Source organism: Scardinius erythrophthalmus (genome assembly GCF_964197995.2).
Source record: "Scardinius erythrophthalmus genome assembly, chromosome: 21".
Classification (NCBI taxonomy): domain Eukaryota; kingdom Metazoa; phylum Chordata; class Actinopteri; order Cypriniformes; family Leuciscidae; genus Scardinius; species Scardinius erythrophthalmus.
Window position 1 is genome coordinate 6,352,032 of NC_138241.1, and position 22,552 is coordinate 6,374,583.

Consider the following 22,552-nt stretch of genomic DNA (forward strand, 5'->3'; position numbering starts at 1 on the left):
GCGCTATTTCATTTGTCAAATTGCAAAATTACTGTAATGATGCTTGAAAAATCATACATTTTATATTTTATTTTTCTCAAAACCACCCAGCATAAACGTGTTTTACAGTATGTTCCCTCTGAATTGTAAAATTCAGTTTTGTTGTACATATGCAGAACCTTAACACTAAATCTAGCAACAAGCCAAAGATTTGCACCCCTACGCTCATGCTGAAAAATTCTTACTATTAACTTGTTGCTTATTAGCATGCATATTACTAGGATATTATTAGTAGAGATGCACCATTTAAAATTTTCTAGGCCGATTCCGATTTTTCATTGAGTTTGACCTGCCGATACCGATTTTAGCCGATTCCGATTTCATTTTTTCTAACCACTTTACAGCACACACAAATATTTATTTTCAATTTTTTTTTTAATAGAACATTTTACATTTTGCATAGAACATAGATAATTTTTGAACATATAATCGCTATAAAATAGAACTATATAAATTACTCCTGGTGTGGGAAATTCACACATATCTAAAGTGTTATGGAAGAACCATTTCCTTCTTTTCATATCCAATATCCAACTATTTTTTTTAAATATATTTAGCAAACTAAACTTCTGTATGAAAAAACAGGTAATGGCAATATATATATATATATATATATATATATATATATATATATATATATATATATATATATATATATATATATATATATATATATATATATATATATATATATATATAGCCTTGCAGTATAAAAGATATTTCTATATTTTCTATATTACATTTATTTTTTATAATCATAACCATACTTGCAACCAAAACTGAATAATGAAAACAAGTTTAAATGGGTAAATCTTCTACAAATATTTTTGAGTCTTTTTCTTTTCTGACATACTCCAGTTCTTGTTAAAACACACTAGACATACTTATTCTGTGCATTTTGAGCCCTTTTTGTGTGAATTCATTTTTAGTTTGTCCATCAAAAGTGTGCTTTCACTTTAATTGAGCGTGAGCAGCGTAGCAAAAATAGACCCGCGCTGAAACCCCCGCTTCACTGCTGCTCACGCGACGCTCCTGCTTGACGCTCACGCGCTGCTCCTGCTGCCGGTGTGAATGCACTCATTGATTAACATGCACGACGAAAAAAATCCGCACTGCTCACGCGCTACTGACATTTGCGATGTGAAACGGCCGTAATTCACGAGGTTCCTAAATGTGCGTTCCGTGTGCACGTGTGATGCTGATGTTGTGCGATGTTAATCATGCGGCGCCCGAGTGCATTTGACCGGCATAAAATCAGCATTATGTCAGACTGACCGGTCGGTCGCCGGTCATGGCCGATCACGTGAAAATCGGCCAATTCCGGTCACCAGCCGATCAATCGGTGCATCTCTAATTATTAGTACTTATAAAGCACATATTAATGCTTTATTCTGCATGAACATATTCTACATTCCAGTACCTAAACTTAACAACTACCTTCCTAACTATAAGCAGTAATTAGGAGTTTATTGAGGAACAAGTCATAGTTAATAGTGAGAATTGGACCCTAAACTTTAAGTGTGACCGAAATATCTGCACTGAATTAAGCCTAAAGCATGATGGGCCAGTCTGCGATCACAGGTTTAAGACAAATATTGTTATTTGTCGATAATGACGGGTGGACAAAAATGATAAAGGTTGAACGGATGGTAAAAAACAGAGCAAGAAAACATGAGAACGGCATAAAAAGGACTGCAACATGATAGAGCTGGGTGATACGGCTTAGTATTTTTGGCTAAATGGCAATATACAGTGCATATCTCTGTATTTTATACTTTTTCTATTTGGATAAAAAAAAATTATCTGTACTTATTTAAAAAAAAAAAAACATCCTGCACAAAATGGTCTGACGAACAATGTTCATTTTGAAGGCTATGAAAACAAATATAGAGAATGTATATATATCTAGGCTGTGGGTTAAAATAACATTACATTATATTGTAACAACATTACAATCTAACAACAAAAATAATGTGTTTTAAAGAAAAATTTAGAATCACTAAATTAAAAATTTAATTAAAAACAAAAGCACAGATTAAATGTAAACTGGTAAGAGGAACACATTTACTCATTATATTAGCCTACACACACATCTCAAATGCATTAAACCGTATCTGTCAGAGCATCTGACGGGGCAAGCCGCGTTAACCTATACACGCTAACTATATCGTACAAGTTATTTTGAAGCCCTTAATGTAAAGCATGTCTCATGTTTAGGAAGAATTGAATTATGCACTTTCCACACAGCAACTCATCCTGTGCCCTAATATCAAACTACAGTATATCGATATAAACGGCATTGCCACGTCCTTTTCCGTTTATAAAAACATATATAGATTTACTGTACAAAGTCGCTATACCGCCCAGCCCTACCACAAGACACTGCCACTGCCCACACAAATTTTAGCAGCACACTGTCAAATGTCTCATGGAGGACCTATTCGATTATCTCAATCTCAAAGTTGTCTCAACTCCTGCAAATCAAACCGGTATGTGGCAGACACTGGAGCTGCAGAACCCACAGGGAAGCATTTATCTCTCTCTCTCGGTCTCTTATGCACATACATACAATACAAATGACACAGAACACTTGCCATTTAGTCCGCAGTAATTATTGCATAATGAGCCGTGCCTTTCCTCGAGTCCTGCAGATGGAAAACAGAGCTGAGCGCTGGAAGAAAAGCCCTTATGAATGTGGGATTACTAGACCTCTGGCAGGAACATGAGTTGCCTATTGCTTGAATCACAATTCTCTTGAACTTTTTTTCAGGCTTTTTTCAGGCTATTTTTTTTTACTATTCTGTAAGCGTTAATAAACGATGAATAAAAACGATATAACATTTGCTGTTAATGACTTGCTTTCAATTATTAAGTTGAATGGTTATAATTACTTATTTTTAACCTGAAAATTTGGAAAATAATATCGATCCAGCACTTAGAAAAGGTTAAATAATAAAATTACTAGAGGTTGACCGATTGATCGGTTTTGCTGATTAATCTGCAATAATCCATGCCAATAATTTTTCCAGGTCGAGTCCATTGTTGAAGATGCTGAGAAGTAGGGCTGCACAACATATCGAAATTATCAAAATATCGCAAATGTATATATCGCGATATGCATATCGCAACAGCTTGCAATAATTGGGGTCATGAACAAAAGACAAAGAGAAAATCACTCACTGCTCTTGGCTGAATAACCCTTGTAGCTTTAATAAGAATCAGTATATATTTAATTCAACTAGTGAAAACTAAGCAGTGTTTTATTTTTACATTTGATCATTCAGTTTCTGTTGTTAAATAAACCTAATGTAGGCCTTCCTGAAACCCTAAACCCCGTGGATTACACTGATGTTAAAATAACACTTGGTAAAAACACTGCTGTTCACTTTCAGAAGCTGTAGGGATGTTTTCTTGTCACAGAAAGAATGTGAAACACGTTCTAAAAATATTCTAAATATATTTTAAAGATAATTAAAATTTTACACACTTTAAGCATTATCGTATCGCATATCGAATATCGCATTATTTAATGAGTTATCGCATATCGCACTTCTCCTCAATATCGTGCAGCCCTACTGAGAAGTGTCTGCTGTCTGTCATTATACAACATGAGAGCGGCCCGTAGAGGCCTTGTGGTGTTTGTTTTGACAAGTGAGAGGCAGGAGCGGGACACTTCAGATGTGCAGATGTGACTGTTCAAAACAGACAAAGAAACAGTGTGTAAACAGTACATGTTTTCATATCATTATAAAGTCATTCATTTGTTGACTAGATGCTGCATTAGATAAAGAATAGCATGTTTGCCATCAAGGCTGAGAGGACTCTAACTTTAGTAGAATCTCAAACAATTAAATGTGTGAAAAGAATATACACAAGGCCGACTTAAATGTTTAATGTCACGATTGATACCATCTGTTTGCATTCGTTTATATCCAGCTGGGCATTTTTATGCATTCGTTTGTAAGCCAAGTTGCATATTTAAAGCTAGTGACTTGAGAAAAGCAAACTGATATATTAATGCAGCCGACAGAAACAAATTTCAGTTCTTTTTTAATCTTCACTGTACAAAGAGTACGCATGTATAGATATTTAAAAATGACCATCTTTAAGCATGACAGGACTTATATGAAATGGTAATACTACAATAAGAGTCCATCTGTATCATTAAGGTTAATAAATGCTGTACAAGTATTGTTCATTATTCAACATTTAGCCTATTAATACATTTTTAGATTTTAAATTGAGTTTATGTTACCATTAGTTAAAGCACTATGAACTAACATGAATGATCAAGGTATAATTAATATGTTAATACTTAATATTAACATTTATATCGTTTATATAAGTACAGTACATTTTCATAGTTCAGCACTTTTTTATTTTTGTAATAATGATCAGCACTAGTTTTCTTGGAGTATTTTGTTGGTTTTCATTCAGAATCCATGTTAAAAACTATCGGTCGGGTCATGGGATATCGGCCAGTGCCAGACCAAACTAGTTTTTGATATTGGTAAAATCCACTATTGTTTGACCTCTTACAGGAACTGTAGTCTTAAAAAAGAGGAAACAAAAAGGGTGCATTCAGGTAATCCGAGAGTTTTTATTTTTTTCTTCTAAAATGTGTAATGATAGTTGCCCAACACTTATAAATGACAGCAATTAACAGACTTCATATTGTGTCTTTTTTTTGTATTTGTATTATAAGACCTCATCACATGGCCAAAACATTTATTTTAACAAACACATTACTGTAATGGCACAAGAAATCTACATGTCTTTAGCCAACATGAAACAGATGAACTAGGTCAATAAGTACAAACAATATTCAAAAATAGCAACAAACGTCTCCTGAGGCATCTCCATAGCAAGATTATAATGTGACTATTGTGGGCAATCCACAGAAAACACCCAGCGCTTTTGAAGAGCACATGCAATAACCTCGAGGCTCCTAAACAGATGACAAGAAAGAGGGTTTTAAAGCATTGTGCATGGTTCTTAGGGCAAGCGGATTAAAATAGTCTATTAAAATGATAAGTGGTCACATAGTTGTGTGCTGTGATGATCGTACACTCTCACAGCCAAGGCAATCTATGCCCTGACACATGCTCTATAGCTGCACCTAGAGTAACCACTACACAGGACAGACACATCAAGGCCCGAAACTCTCAAACAAGATTCTGAGCTGCGTTCAGTGTTAGCCCAGGCTAATCATCCAAATTACGGCCCAATGACCTGCATGTGCCGGTAAACCAAACAGGACTGACTGAACGGTCTTTAGTCAGGGCATAAGGTCAGGAGGTAAAGCTCCTATTTCACATATGATACTGCAGGGCTCGAGCAGAGCATGAAAGACGCTCGGGACAGATGACGGAACGGTCACTGTCCTGATCGGGCCAGTGCTGCATCGCCACGAACGTTTATCAATTACACATTTTCAAGCCTTGCCAATTGAAATATTTTGAAATTGAGTATAGCTCAATATGGTATAGCTCAATTCGGTACTCGTGTGAGAAGTTTTGTGCACAAACATTGGAAGCGCGCGCCCAGAAAGCCGCAAATACTGAATTGTGCTCTTTCACATCTTCTTGCGCTTGAAAGGACAAATTCACACAAAATTATGTTAAAATGCCCATTTTGGCGAGTATCCCAGTAAATATAGTCGGTTATGTTCTAACGTAAACAGTTGAGAAATAAAACCCATGCGAATGAGTATCTTGGATCTGTACATTAGATCTTAAAGAGACAGTAGCCTAATATACTTGCTGCTGTCTGCTTGCCATAACGCGTTGATATGCAGGGCTCGACATTAAGGCTTGTCCGCTTGTCCGGGACAAGTGGATTTTTTTGTAGGACAAGTGGAAGAGAAAATTAGTTGTCCCACTGGACAAGTTAAATTTCAAACAAAATAAAATGCCATGTTACTTCACGTTATGTGCCACTCATTACGTCTATAATTTTACCGATTTAATTTTACCGATTTGAGACGTCGCATAACCGCCAGATTCAAACTGTGCTTTCGCGCGTTGGCTGGCGCTGAGCCAGAGTCGGACGCGTTCAGCGCTGTCATATATCACAACTAAGCAGTGTTTTCAACCTCATAATGTTTATTTTAATTTTATATTTAAAATTATATTTTATTTAAGTTTTATTTTATATTTAAATACACATAAGCACGAGTAAAACAATACATCTGGAGTTTGTAAAATACACACTGATGTCTGTGGAAGCAGCAATAACAATCTATTCAAATATAATTTGCCGACGTGTGTTATTCATATCAGACAAACATAGTGGAAGTAACTATAAAGTTTACTCTATTCTTCTCAGTTCACCGGCCACGTTCTTGCATTTATTTCGGGAGAAACTGATGAATTCACGTGCTGTAAATCCGACTGACAGGACAACATTGCGGCGCCCATCTCATGTTATAGATCAAGATTATTTATAAAGGTTTTTAAACAACCAAACACACTCACTTACACGTATTTGAGAATAGGAATATCAGATAGGCTGATTGATGACATGGTAAGCAAGTTTGTGAATATTTTCAATAAAAAAGGAAAAGCGAAATAAAAGCGACACATTATGTCATACAGTATTATTGTGGCTGCGGTGTATCGCATGACGCGTCGCCATGGAAACATTAAAGGGAACGTTCGCCTTGAAAAAACGGGGGTGGGGGTGTCAGTCAGAATATTTTAAACTTACGCGTGAAAGGGTTAAAGAAAAGATTGAAAATAAATATTTGTGTGTGCTGTAAAGTGGTTAGAAAAAAATTTAATCGGAATCGGCTAAAATCGGTATCAGCAGGTCAAACTCAATGAAAAATCGGAATCGGCCTAGAAAATTGTAATCGGTGCATCTCTAATTGTTATGTCTACAAAATTATTTTAGATATAGTATACAGTAAGTCTAGCTAGCTTGTAAATACTGAGGATACCTACAAGAGTCACCACTTCCTCTGATGATACACTGCGCACCAGCGTGCAAAGTATTACTTTGTATTATGGAGTCTGGAGATCCTTATTTCTTGTTGAAGGGGAACTCTATTCTTGGGACACGTTCCTTTCTACGGTTTCAACTGAATTTTATTAATATTGATAGTGTTTGGATGCTTTCAACGGTTTGTTTGAATTCTGCATTAGCAAAACACGAAACAATAAATGATAAAATTATAAATCTTTACCCGGACAAGTGACTTTTGTGCATGGACAAGTAAAACATAAATTTACTTGTCCGAAGGACAAGTGCCTCAAAAAGTTAATGTCAAGCCCTGATATGGGTTGTCTTGCTTCGGACTTGACTGACACTGTGAGCTTCATGCTTTATAACCTTAAATCGTTTTATCAGTTTAAAGTTTATATCAGTTGTCCCATAATCAAAATTGTGACTACATGGTCTGTTTTTAAATGTCTACCATTGTAACGTTTACATCTACCAATGTCTTTATACAATGTGTGTGTATGTGTGCATTAGAGTTAATTTTGTCAGCTATTTTTCAATTGAGTCTTCGTCCTGTCAAATGTACCTTTTAGTTTTGATTATATTTAGTCAACCTTGTCCTGTTTTTGTTTGTCGACTAAATGTCTGAGCATTTTAGTCTAGTTTTAGCCAATTAAAGTTTTCACATTTTTGTCATGCTGCATAATGGTTAAACTGATAATCCCGATTATTTTGCTCAAAATTATAATAAATTCAAATAGAAATAGAAATGTATTTGTACATTTCATCAGAACTATTGCACTTTCACCTATAAGCACAAATCAAGAGAATGTCAACACATAGGCATGTTGTTGTTCTAGTTTCCTGATTTATTATAGGCTATTTATCATACAGGCCTACTAGTAAAACAAAAATTAAACATTCCAAGTAATCCAATAATTCTAAATTACATTAATGTTTTTCTATTAAAACAACAGCAAAAAAGACTGTATTGTCACACAGAGGTTGCGCAAGTGCATTTATTCAGCAACCATGATCACAAATATAGTTGAGGGATCCATTTTAGCGGATTTATTACAGGTCATCACTGAGAAGGTTTAATCGCAGATTTAGTTATAGCAAACAGCGCAAGTGCAAGCTTCTTTCACAGAGTAGAGAGAGCACACACTCATGGTTGCCAAACTGCTAATATTAATTAAAACTCAGGGTAGAAAACGTGTTCTTTAACAGAAAAGCTCTGGTTTTGGGGATTTAAATTCTTGATTTCTGGCAACTCCAAGCATGAAAGCACTTAGCGGCTTGTTAAATACAGTCTGTAATGTTTTTTCACAAAGAGTGGTTTTGGTCAAGTTTTTATTTTTTAACTACAATTTAGTCTTGTCTTTTTCATCAATTATATCATGTTGATATAGTCGCAGTTATCGTTTAATCACGTTGGTATCGTCTAGTAGTTATTAACCCTATTCGCACTGGATTAGTATTACCTGGTGACCTCTAGTCATTTGTAATAATTGCGGAGGTTGTCTGTGATCTTAATCCCGTGCGAATCGGCCATGTCTGTGATTTGTAAAGTAAAAATTCCCCCACAAATGACCTACCATATTTCACCGAACACCGAGGTCCTGTGATAATATTAGTCCAGTGTGAATCGGCATCTCTGTGATTTGGCGGGGTTGTATATAATTTTTTCAAGGTTTTTGTTTCCCGTGCGCCTTTTTATCCATCTTTCGCGAAGAATGGAGGCTGCGTTGGAGTGTTTTGATAGTATTTTGGGTGCTGAATCTTATCGCTATACACCATACAACTATACACTTTGCAAAAAGAGAAAGCTGAAAACCATCAGAAGAGCAAAAACAAAAAAAATGATTAGATGGAGATGGATGACATGTATGGCAGCATGAGGTAAGGAAGACCTATAACGACCAGATATTTCCAAGCAATAGACTTTTGTCATCATATCCAGGAGATAAGTCAGTAAATTTGAGTAAAATCACAGGTAGTCATGGAGGTTTACATACACCTTGTAGAATCTGCAAAATGTTCATTATTTTCACAAAATAAGAGGGATCATACAAAATGCATGTGTTTTTTTTATTTATTTTTTTAGTATTGTCCTGAATAAGATATTTTACATAAAAGATGTTTACATATAGTCCACAAGACAAAAATAAATAAAAAATAGCCTGTTTTTAGCACAAACAGACAGTCATGAGACTGGGAATTAACCTCCACAGGCAAATCACTGACCCTAGAGCAGGACATCTTTATCTCAGTGTTCTTTCAGTCACACCACACCACAGCCAGACCAACATGGATTTTTATTACAAATTCTTTTTGTTAAACATTCTATTTGAATAGTACACCATTTCAGAGCACAAAAAGTTGACTCTGGTTGGATGCACGACATTTGAAGCCATTGTAAAATGAATACAATAATACGGTTTTGATAAATGTATACATTTATTGAACACTGGTGTATTATCATAGTGCTGCCAACTCAAGGTCTACATGGACCACCCGAGACCCTCCGACCCGGGATCCTAGAGCTGGGCGATTTTTCCCCCTAAAAAAATCTGATTTTTCAATCAAAAATTCGATTTTTTTTTTTTTTAAGAGTTGTTTGCTTTGCAAACGGGGTGCTATATAACACGGGGTGTTTTAATCTTTAACAAAATGTTTGACATTATTTGACAAGCATACACACAAAATACACCAGTGTACAGAAACACTATGATTATGATCAGTTAAGTTTGAATTGCATTTTTATTGAATAATAAGTTATAATTAATATGAATTGAAGACCACAGAATGTTAACAGAGAAAGAAAGTATAAGCTACATCCTGCTAATTCAGTGGTAATAATTTAATTCTTGTTTTTATTTTATATTATATTACACTCGGTCTCTCTCACGCACTGTCGCTCGCGCGCGCGTAGACACACTCAGTCTCTCTCGCGCACTGTCGCTCGCTCGCACAGTTCGTTTCGCTTTTGTCCAGTCCGGCGCCTCATATGTTTGTGTATGCATGCGCTGCCTTCGGGGGAGTGGAGGGGCAGAGGGCTGTGGCAGGGAGCGTGCTACGGAAACCCTGAAAGAAAATTTGGCGAATGCAAAATGTATGTATTGTGTGCTATACTGAAGAGGGGGAGAAATAAAATCTAAAAAAAATCGATTTTTGGAAAATATGAATCGATTTGACCTACCAACTCAAGTTTTTTAAAATCAAATCGATTTTTTTCCCAGCCCTACGGGATCCTTACGGATTCGGGTGTATATATTCAAATGGTCAGCTGGGTCTGGGTCGGGTCCCAATCTATTACTTCGGGTCCCGGGTCTGTTTAACATTGTGTGTAATATCCGTCGATCGGACTCGGAGAACACCCGGCCGTGATCAGAGTCAGTCAGCACTGCTTGTTTGTTTTTTGTAACTTGCAACTTGCAAAAGTAGGATTAGAAAAGTGTGAGCTGGGAAATAAGGGTAAAAAAAAAAAAAGACGACAGCTACTAAAATTAGTTACAAAAAAAAGGGTGTATTTGTACTTGTAGGGTGGAATATGTGACAATAGGGTCTGTGTCTTCCCGGGTCCAGCTTTCAAATAATAGACGGGTCCAGGTCGGTTCCTGGTAGAACATTTATGGCATTTCTCGGATCTGCACGGGTCCGGGTCCAGCTTTTGAAATGAGAGACGGGTCCGGGTCTGTTCAGTGTAGCACATTACGGGCCTCTTTCTCTTAATTTTGGACCCGTGTAGACCTCTACTGCCAACCTACTACCATTTTATAAAAGCAACAAGCTAAGCGAGGCTGTATGTTACAGTATATTTACCAAGTGGCTTATATTGCTTTAACAAATACTGTTATACCATGGTCTGTCTGAATATTCGATTCTGATTGGCTGGAAGGTGTGCAATAAAACCGTTTAATGCACAGATAGTTCCAAGTCAACTGAATCATCGTTCTATATTAATGCGCTGTTTTCATCGAAGCACACATACACATGTCACTCCCACACAGAGCGGAGATCACGCTGGACACACACAGAAACATTCAGGAGCACAGAAACTTATCAACACTGCCCCATCACTTTTAGTAATAAAATAGCTTTGCTACTGAATCGCTACATTATATTTCTCAGCAACGAGGGGGTTACATCGCTATTTTGAAGTAATCAAACTCACAGCATCATTGTTAATAGAGAAAGAAACAGATGCAGGTATGAATCAATCTCTCTCTCTCTCATTAAAATCATGTAATGCACAGCTAGCCCTGGATTATCCATTACTTAAACCACATTTTACTAAATGCAAAACAAATTTTAAAATGTTCTGTCTCAAAAATGCATTAACTACATAGTGAATTATTAACCTAATGCATTAATAATTAAATAAACTATTATATTTAAAAAGGTATGCAGCTGAAATAAAGGAGCTGAAATGCAGTTTGACCTCTGCACACCAAAACTGCAATTTGCATTTGATAAATACTGTGCGTTTCTTATTTCCCCAAGCAATATCTTAGGACAAGTAATTGTAAGTTTAAAATCTTCAGCCGTCAGAATGATGGTTCAGTGACAGTGTTGTATGCCTCACACAATGAGCAGTGTTTCTCCTGCCTGCACATCTGTATGGTACACTGAGATCATGCTGCTGCAGGCAACCACCGCGTGATGCACAATGTTCTTCACTAAACTGTGAAAATGTATGCAAGCACTCATTCGAAAGCCTGTTCAAATATGTCATCTCGAAACTTACGTAATCCACTTATGGTGAAAAAATAGAACAGAGATAACCAAGAAATGATCTACTTGCGCACACTGCCACAATGCATGCACAAATCAATTATACATGTATGCATGGTGTCGTCTGCATTGTGTCTCTTCCTGTGTCAACTTTTAGTCCATTACATCAATTAAGTCTTTCATTCTAATTCATAATGAATATTACTTCTGCCTACATGCCTATTCAAAACACTAGTAACCTTAACAGTGCCGGTACTTTGAGTATACATTCACTATAATTAAAAACAAAAGGGATAAAAAGACCAGCCTAATTTGATAATACGCTTATTTTTAAATGTAGCATAGTGTTAAATTAGTATATTTCTTCTGCTGCCATCATGAAATTAAATTAAGAAAAAAGTTAAATTTCACTGGTACACACAGATTTTTGCCATCCAAACTGGCATCATGGCAGATACTGAAGTAAAATCACTCTCTTTAATGGAATTCCTAGACAAACACTGAGCTAGTTTGGCTTAGTTCTCACACAAAGACAGGAAAAGGGAGATCTCCATGCTTCCTCTGTTTGTTTGCCATGTGGACATCCAGAGACAGTGCCAGACCACCAGAATCAGTGTTGCCTGGGCCAGAAACAAACACACAGACATTGTTCTGATGCGTACTTATGTTTGGCATCCCGTATAGAAAGGTGAATAATACGTGTATTGGTCAAGGCTCCACAAGAATGCTCATGACGCATTATTTAACCCAGAGTATTTTTAGATGCAGCGTGGTTAATCGAGACCATTGTTGTAGCGTGTAGATGCACAACTCTAAAACTAAAACACACTGCAATAATTGCTTTTACCACAAGAAACAACATTTCGAACCAAACTTGTATTTCACATTATAGTAATAACAACAACTGTAAAGAGCAACTCTTCTCAAAACTAGGGGTGGGAATCTCAAGGCACCTCACGATTCGATTACGATTCAGAGGGTGACGATTATCGATTATTAACGTTTTTTTTTTTTACTTACTTTGTACTTTTAAAGCAAAGTATTTATGATGACTCATAACAAACTTACTTGCATCTTCCTATATTAATTTTATTAATAAAACAAATGGAAGTGATTTTAACATTGCAAACAACCAACAGGAAAATAAATGTGTGCCTGTACTAGCAGCATACTTGTAGTAAATTAATACAAACTTCAGCATATTCTGAATCTCTAGCATTTAATAATAGACTTCTAACCAACATCCTCTTGTTATTTCCAATGAGCAATATAATCCTTCAGACAAAAAAACATTTTGCTGTAGCAAAATCACAAACAGTTTTCGTTCAAAAATATAGAATTATGTACCAGCAGCTCTCATATAATGCTTGTGGACTTATGCATATTTGGAATAATTAGTAACATACAAAGCCGCTCTTATACACAACTAAATAATAAAGAGTTATGACTTGAAATGTTTGCTGTATACCACAATCAAAAACAGCTTATACAAAAAAAGTGAATGAACATCTGCAGAGAGCACAGTTAAAATTTAACTTTTTGTGACTGGCATTGCACATATTGCAGGGCAGTATAAAGTACGTATAACAGATCGGTTTACAGTATATTGATGTGAAAACTAAATACTGCATGCGGCTCCCATACAAAAAATACTACATAGGTAAGAATGAAATTGCCAATTTTCCATACGTTAGCTTTTAAAGGGTAACTAAACCCCTGGTCAGAGCCTGACTCCACCCACTGGCAATATTTGAAAAATGCTGGAAAAGTAGGCAGAGCCCAGTGGAGAGGGGGCGTGCATCTGAGACGTATCTCTCTGCAGGCAAGGGCGTGGTTAGCTGGTACCCTCTGACGTCAGAGTGTACCACAACTTCCAATAGGAAAATTCAACTGCAGTAGCCACTGTTCAACCTGAAGAGGGCAGCACTCAGACGTTTTTACACCATATTTAGTAAAATTAAAATACTTTAAACACAAATGTCAAAAACAATACTTGAATCAATGAACAGCACTATTAAAGCCCCAATCTTACAGATCATTAACTAAAAAAAGTTGGTTTAGGGTTTAGTTACCCTTTAACGAAGAGGGTGCCGTTGGAATTTGGCGCTCAGCCATCATGCATCTGTTAAGTGCGCGACTCTGTTATGTGCGCTGCACGTCCGCTTAAGAGTTCCACCTTTTGCGTTCCGTCAATATTACGTTATTAGGAAAAAAAAATATATAATAAATACATTTTTAGAGAATCGATTTTTTGACATTTGTGAATCGATTCAGAATCGTCCACGTCCGCATCGCGATGCATCTAAGAATCGATTTTTTCTCCCACCCCTACTCAAAACAGAGCATAAATTATGAATACACAGGCACTAACAACAGTCTTGAGGAACTGCCTTCCTCAGGGTACTCCTGAAAGTTTAGGTGCAGGTCGAGAGGTCACACAATGGGGCTCAGCTCTAGGCCTCAGACTTCTGCCACCACAGCTCAAAACCACTGATGTGCATCACAGATGAATTATGACAAAGTGCTTTGGTGTTTATATTGTTATATGTTGTAGATGGTTGTAGGAGTGCATATTTTATCTCCAGCTGTTGTATATAGTAGTCAACATTTAAAGTGGATCAAAACCCGTTCATGTCTTAGAACAACTTTGAACTTTTTTGATCCACTTCAAATGTTGACTAGTGTATATACACACATACATACACACTGGCCACTTTATTAGGTACACCTTGCTAGTACCGTGTTGGACCCCTTTTGCCTTCATAACTGCCGTAATTCTTCATGGCACAGATTCAACAAGGTGTAGGAAACATTCCTCTGAGATTTTGCTCCATATTGTCCTGAACGTATCACACAGTTGCTGTAGATTTGTCGCTGCACATCCATGATGTGAATCTCCCGTTCCTTCACATCCCAAAGCTGCTCTACTGGATTGAGATCTGGTGACAGTGGAGGCCATTTGAGTTTTAGTGAACATGTTCAAGAAACCAGTTTGAGATGATTCGAGCTTTGTGACGTGCGTTTTCCTGCTGGAAGTAGCCATTAGAAGACTGTACACGGTGGTTATAAAGAGATGGACATGATCAGCAACAATCCTCAGGTGTGCTGTGTGTTTAAACGAAGCTCAATTGGTACTAAGGGGCCAAAAGTGTGCCAAGGGTATACCATTAAACCATTACATCACCAGCAGCCTGAACCGCAGGATGGATCCATGCTTTCATGTTGTTTACGCCAAAGTACGACCATCTGAATGTTGCAGCAGAAATCGAGACTCATCAGACCAGGCAACATTTCTCCAATCTTCTATAGTCCAATTTTGGTGAGTCTGTGGAAATTGTAGCTGAAGTTTCCTGTTCTCATCTGACAGGAGTGACACCAGTGTGTGTTCTGCTGCTGTAGCTCTTCTATTCAAGGTTCGACATGTTGTGTGTTCAGTGGTTTTAACAAGTGGTTATTTGAGTTAATGTTGCCTTCCTATCAGCTGAACCAGTCAGGTCATTCTCCTCTGACCTCTGACATCAAGGCATTTTCTCCCACAGAACTGGGTATTTTCTCTTTTACGGACCATTCTCTGTAAACTTTAGAGATGGTTGTGTGTGAAAATCCCAGTAGATTAGGGATGGGACGATTACCGGTTTCACTATAAACCACGATAAAATGTATTGACGGTTAGTATTATCGTTCAAATTTTAATTATCATTAAAACCGTGTTTGATTATCACGATTTTAATAACTCACTGTAAATCCTGTCCAGCCAGCAACAGTCTGACGCAGCGCGCAATGTTTTTTTTTTTTTATTCGAGAAGGAATGGCGGAAGGCAGTGACCGTGCTCGGGAGATTTTTCCCTTTTAAGAGGACTAAATCTGAGGCGTGGTCATATTTTGGCATTTACAAAAGTCCTGAGTGAAACTTAATCGAGGATGCTCACTTCATAGGGGAGAAACACTTCAAATCTGCCGAGTCGTCTTGTGTGATCATCACCCACATAGTTTGGTCTCCTCTCCTTGCAACCCTTCATTAAGGAAAATTACATTATTTGACATTTTCATTGCGCCCCTAAAGTTTTTAAGTTCAATTTTTCGACTTACGAGCACATGTGCTCAATGGGTAAAAAAGGAAGCATGAAGCCCTGCCTGTCATTCATTCACAACAGAAGTTTTTTTAAGCTACATTTCTAAGCGTTAACCGGTCAACTTTTTGGGACTACCAACATGCGGTAACACAATGACGCAGTAAATTATGCATGCGGTCACAAGAGGCATTTGAAATGGATTTTAAATGACTCTCTCTCAGCTGACCACTTGTGATCAGATGACCATCTGAGATAGATATGTTCAGGTGTAAACAGTCCCTAATATAATGAAAACATCACATTAGCTGACGACGTAGTGCTGAATAAATTAAACCATAAGCTTTTTAGGTATAATCCACACCAGATTCTAAGAAATGAACTGCAAGTAACAGGCTTAATTAGATTGAAGATTAGAGCGTAACTCTCTAAATTGTGAGCTGTGGCAAGGTTTCACTGTCCTACTTAGAGAGACACTTGCACTGCTGATCCAATTACAGTCTACGAGTTGTCGTGCTTAAACTCCCTGCGTGGCCAGACAGAAAGGACTCTTCCTGACTGGGACTATGACAGAACAACGTGAACAGGAGAATAAATGAGAGAAAGATTAAGATCTAAAGAAGAGAAACAATAATCGTCATCTCCATATAAATTCCAAAATCTATTACCAAATTTGCAGGAATAAAATACTTTAGATATGACTGGAGTCTGCAATAAACAATCCAAGTCTGGCACAATAATAGACTTAAAAATAATTCCGGGGTCATGCAAGGCTTACCACAATTAGCACCATTCACTGTGATATGTACACAACAACAGATCATTTGATCATTTCCGAGAAATCTTCAACAAAGAAAGAAGAACTGTGTTCGGCTATGTTCTGTTAGGAGTCGTTTCTACCTTTGATGGTGGGAAGCTTCTGCAGTTCCCGGTTCTTGCTGAGGTTGAATCGTGATGAACTCTGTCGACGCTCCTTCTTTACAATCTGTGGCCCACCTGAGTACTTAATTTTGTTGAGCTGAGTGGGAGGTGGAGTGCTGTTGCTCGGACGCTTGCTGGCTGTCTGCTGGGCCTGGGGAAAAACACAATGTTCAGAATCAAAATGGCCACATTATCCCATTCTATGCAATTTCACCACTTTTGGTCGCAGAAGGTCAGCCTCCAGTGCCTTCTCATGGAAAACACAATCGAAGAAACAAAATAATGCAACAGATAAGAAAAAGGCAATCCTGCTAGTCAGAGGCAGGGGAAACACTCATTCTGGAGAGCATTTTATTGGAGAAACATTTGGATACACCCATCAGGGCGAGAAGAGTCATCAATATTTTTGGTCTGCTTCCTCGGAAGAGAAAGACTTTGAATTTTAAATGTGCGCATCTTCTAAAAGTGAACGTCGACTTTATGAGTACACTAGCATATAAATGGCCTCAAAGATAACACACTTGCAACTCTATTTTTATTGGTTACACTTTATTTTAGTGTCCTTGTTACATGTACTTACCATAGTAATAAAAGTGAATTATGCATAATTACATGCAACTAAGCTTTCCTGTAGCTCAAACAGTAGAGCGTTGGTGCTTGCAACACCAAGGTCATGGGTTTGATTCCCAGGGAAAGCAAGAACTGATAAGAATGTAAATGTGTACCTTGAAATGCAATGTAAGTCGCTTTGGATAAAAGCGTCTGCCAGATGCATAAATGTAAATGCAACCCTCAACCTAACCCTATAGTACGTACATGTAGTTGCTTAATATTACTAAGTACTTAAATATATAATTACACAGTAACAATGACACCTTAAAATAAAGTGTAACCTTTAGATTTATTGTGTCTTTAAAACAGCTGACTTCATCATCAAGAAAGTGCACCTGTTAAGTTACATCTCTCTTTCTATTTCACTAGATCAACAAGTATTCCTCTATGCCTTGAATTACAGTTTTGTTTACACTTTTATATACATATTAAAACTTATTTACCCATATCCGCATTATACATCATAACTGATTTACCATATTGATAGAAAGTATCTGCCAAACAATACGAATACTAACTGCGTCACACACCTCACTGGGAAGCAACTAACTCGGATGTAATATTGAGCTCCATCTGATTATATTTACTGGAATAATTGAGAAAAGCAGGGTGAAAATCACTCCCCATTATGAGAAATGAATTTCAGGGCCTAATTGTAATAAGGAACAGCAACTATTTTTTTTTTTTTTAGTTTTTTTAAAACTGGATGCAAATAGCAAAAAAACAAAAACAGAAATGAGAGCAGAAACACAGTCATTAACAATTCAACCTTGGCATTGTTCCCTTTTCTCATATTGGACACATTAATTAGGCAATAACATATACGACCCTGTAAAACAATAAAGGAACATTTATTTTGACATCTACAGTGAGCCTCTGTTGACTGATGATGTCTAGTATAGATGTTTAAAGTAACTGAAGGTAGTTTTTATCCACATTTACAATATACACACATACATACAACTATAAACAAGTATTTTCCAATGGCAAAACATTGTATAACACCGATGCAACCACTGTTGTAACACAAAGCAACGCACCACATCAGTCAACAACCTGCAAGCAAACGGCCTCCCTAACCCATGGGAGTTGAAGTCCACAACTAACCTAACCTACATACCTCCTTATTACCATTTCTAGATTCAGCCTGCATTAAACATTCATGAGCAGCCTGAGCTACCCATCAAATAAATATGTCTTCAATGCAAGATGAGCATCACAGAAACCATTTAAACCATAGGTGTTTAATTACAGTATTACCACAGTGGGACTGTCCTTTACGAACGTTGCTTGTCAAGCCGTGTGATATGAACCCAGTGAGATTTTGAGCAAAAGCCAAGGCAGACTGTGTGATATAAATATTAGCTAAGGTCTTGTCCACACCAATACGTTTTCTTTTGAAAACACATCTTTTTCTCTCCGCTCTGGCCTTTTGTCCACAACGAGATGGTGTTTTTGTCCTGCGAAAAATTAGCTTTTTGAAAACGCTTTCCCAAGCTGATAAAATCAAAAACGCTGTTTATGCATAGTAGTGTGGACCGTGAAAAGTGAAGTATTTGAAAACGATGACACATGTTGAGTCACGTGATGCATATTGAACCTATAGATATGCATGTTTTACCGCTATTGTGCATGTTATGTGCTATTCACTTCCACACAGTTGCTAAAATATGTTACTTTATACTCTCTTAATATCTTAGTCCTTTCAAAGATGACAGAAAATTTACTTGCAATTGCTGTCCTGTGGAAAAACATGAGAGCAGTTGCGTTTTAGACCAAACATATAATGACTCAGTGAATGGTGAGATATTTTGCTAAATAAAATTATCAGAAGAATAGCATGAGAACTTTATAATGTCTGTTACATCTGTATCATCTCAGTGAGCTTTTACGCATGCGCTGTGAAGTGAATTTAGCATTTTCCGACGTTTCAGTTTGGATGAGAAACTTTTGGAAAACGCTTTAAAACCCTAGTATGGATGGAGAGCATTTTGAAGCATCTTTCAAATGTAACCGGATTAATGTAGACGTAGCCTAAAACAATATTTTTGACACTGCCTGAGCTTCATGTGAGGCTAAGTTTAATTGCAAAGGCAATTAATCGGCCGCCAGTGAGAATGTCTCACTAAGCTGTCCAAGACTGCCAATTTTGCCCTACGACAAAATAAATATTTCACAATCCTCAAAATTAAGTCTCAGGCAGCAAAACTGAGGCAAAAAAATAAATAAAATCACACAGTGTGCACACGGCTTTTGATCAGAAGGACATTGATTAAATATCAAAGCTAATCTCTTATTTATAGGAACACAGAATCAATGCTAAACCGCAATGTATCACCATGGCTGAAGCAGTTCAGATCGCTGTAGAAAATTGCTAAATGAGATGCATGTGACGTTTCCGAAACGACTATGTGTGTGTGCCCTCATGGAAAAATCCTTTATGCATTGAACGATTTTAATGAAGAAAAAAGCGACACTCGCTGTCCAAGCAACAAGCGGTATGTGTGTGTGTGTGTGTGAAACGACTGCCGCTGTGAAACACATGTTGAGGCCTGCCCACAGCATTGCAGAGCTGCCCTCAGTCACAGGGGTTGCATGACTGAGCCTGACTTAAAATAGACCAAATCAATAAATTTCACCCGCTGCTACGTCACTCTCGGCCAGTTGAGTCTGTCTGTATCACTTTGAACAACAGTGATATATTTCAGTTCTAACAAGGTTTACAGAGACAAGCAATTATGTCAATACAACCACACACTGGGAGGGATACAACTCAATTACTAAACGCATACAAATGTAATTATCTAGCAAATCACTAAAGATGCAAAAAATATAAAAGATGAAACAACCTTTCCTTCATCACACTGAATGCTTCTTTACTAGGGTCTAAAAAACAAGTGGGTCCACAGAAACAATGATTCAATAAAATTCAAAAGACAACTCTACAGTAAAAACAGTTTGCAAGTCTATTTGCCTTATATCTAAATGTTAACACTAATCCGTCGCCTGAAGAAATAAACTTCTTTTCGTGAACATGGAGGCACATCATGAAGATACATTAATGTAGACAGTATTTATATAATTGAATATATTTTGTATTTTTTGTGCGACCGAATGTGCAAATTTTGTGCAATGTTCAGTTGAAGCAATACAGTATCTTGCCATTTACTTAAGTTGATCTGAAAAAAAAAATATTTTAAGCTACTGCTATTAGATTTAATAACATACAGACAGGACTACAGTCTAGGCTCATTTGCTCATTTTAAGAGGGGACTTGCATTGGATGGATGGACTCGCATTGTTTTTTTTATAGAAGAATAAAACACCACTTAAAGAGCCACTTCAATCTTACTGGTTAATAAAGCAGAAATAGAAATGGGGGATGTCTGGAAGCAAGGTAGAAAGCAAGGGCTTTACCTAACCTCAGCATAACAGTATGCACTGCAAACCTATGCCAGTGACAAGTCAAACGTGCTTTTGGAAAAAAAATACGTCTGTATGTAACGTACAGAATAAACAGCTGCAAAAAACAATCAGAATCAACAGGAAGTGCAGAGATTACTTCACATATTACTACACAAATTGTACACTGCCTTGTAGAAGTCAATGAAATTGAATTTTAGTGAAAAAGTGAAAGAGAAAGCCCAAGAGAAAGTGAAAAGGCCCAGCTACAACACTTAGCAAGCGAATATTTGTGCCAAGACATCCACTAGGCAGCCCTACGGTCAAACACATTATGAGTAATAGTTTTTTTTTTAGACTTGATTTGTTTTTAATACTGTCATCTTTACCTCTTCTGAATTGTCAGTTCCAGCATCCTTTCCACCACCGGCATTACTGTTTTTCGTGCTGCTTTTTGCAGATTTGCTTGGTTCCTGTAATGACCACAAAAAGAACCAATAAATGAGTCATAAATGCAGCTCCTCTTGATTTTGTTCAATCTCAAAGCCCATTTTATCATATCTAAAAGGGGATGGTCTGCAATATGCACGTCAAATCATGGGCAGGTCTTGCTGCAGGGTTGATATGACAGGTGGTGACAACCAAAAGCCCAATTTGAACTACATTTTGAACCAGGCAATGACATAAACAAAACATTGACGGTCATTCTAGTAATGATAAATGATTTCAGTTCACACAGGTCCCTCCAGCATCATATATGTGACAAACTTGTCCACTCATATATCGAGCGTTTATATAACGATGCCCACAGCCCATCCACAGCCTGTCCACTGAAACATTGACTCATACAGGAGACATGTTTGCGTGTCCAGCTTATGCTGCAATCTGTCAACTAATACGTCTGTATTCACATATTAACGGCCGATCATAATCTCACTATGGAAAACTGATCTGTAAAACAAACACCGGGTAAAACAGCAACCGAAGAGCATTCCCTTAAACATATATGATTTATATTTGAAATACACGTCACGATGAGCTAAAGAAAACGCTTTCATGTTATTTAAAAATTCTTTTGGACATGTAACTGTCAGTGTTTTGACTTAAGATAGGCAGGCACAAATGCGCCCTTTTAGCGGGCTAGCGCGGCCTTCACTCACAAAAAAACAACGCCAGCAAATGCTGCAGAACAATTGTTGTAAATCAAATTCTCGTACGCATTAATTAGACATGTGTTATGATTATAATCTGTACTTTACCTTCTCTTTTTTAGTTTTATTCGGCATTTTGGAAATGTTGTCTTTAGCCGTGCCTCCGTGATAAGGCTTCCCTTGCACTCGGGCTCTCGCGCACACTGTTACCTCCAGCTCACGCGCCCTCCCTTCACCAGCAACAACCTGATTGGTCAACAAAGCACGAAACTAGCTAGCAACAGCATAGCGGAATTTTTCTATTGGTCGCTCCTCGAACCAGACGGTCTTGACGTTCCCGAACGGGGTCCTGGCTGCGACTACAGCTGTTGTTGACGACTTATCTAAAGGTGCAGATTGTCATTTGTTACAAGAGGAATTGATCGTAGGAGGGATGCTTTAGCTGGTGACATTGACCGTGAACATGTCAGAATAGGGTCTTCCAGGGGGTGTTTAGGTTGTATAGGGCAGAAGTGCTGAACCGCTTAAATATTTTTAATTGTAAATTTTGATGCAGTTGAAGTCATCTGGTTCAGCTTGAGAATAACTGTGTCATCAGATAGGCTGTACTACATTAAGGGTATTATTTATTGTTTTATTCATTTAAAATCCGTTAACCGCATAGATGATTCCACTGGA

The 22,552-nt window shown here is 37.3% G+C and overlaps 1 protein-coding gene across 2 annotated transcripts in view; it reads right to left on the minus strand.

Annotated features, from left to right (window-relative positions):
• Positions 1 to 22,250, minus strand: part of ppp2r5d (protein phosphatase 2, regulatory subunit B', delta) — a 57,778-nt gene extending 35,528 nt beyond the window's left edge. The window contains exons 1-3 of one of the 2 annotated variants that reach the window (XM_081350310.1): positions 21,983 to 22,250; positions 21,113 to 21,196; positions 16,689 to 16,860 (exon numbers count right to left, since the gene is read on the minus strand). In XM_081350310.1, the coding sequence (XP_081206436.1) occupies positions 16,689 to 16,860; positions 21,113 to 21,196; positions 21,983 to 22,009 (283 nt within the window). In that variant the 5' untranslated portion in view covers positions 22,010 to 22,250. The remainder of the gene's footprint in view (positions 1 to 16,688; positions 16,861 to 21,112; positions 21,197 to 21,982) is intronic. The other variant, XM_081350309.1, reaches the window with a different exon arrangement.
• Between the last annotated feature and the right edge of the window lie 302 nt (positions 22,251 to 22,552).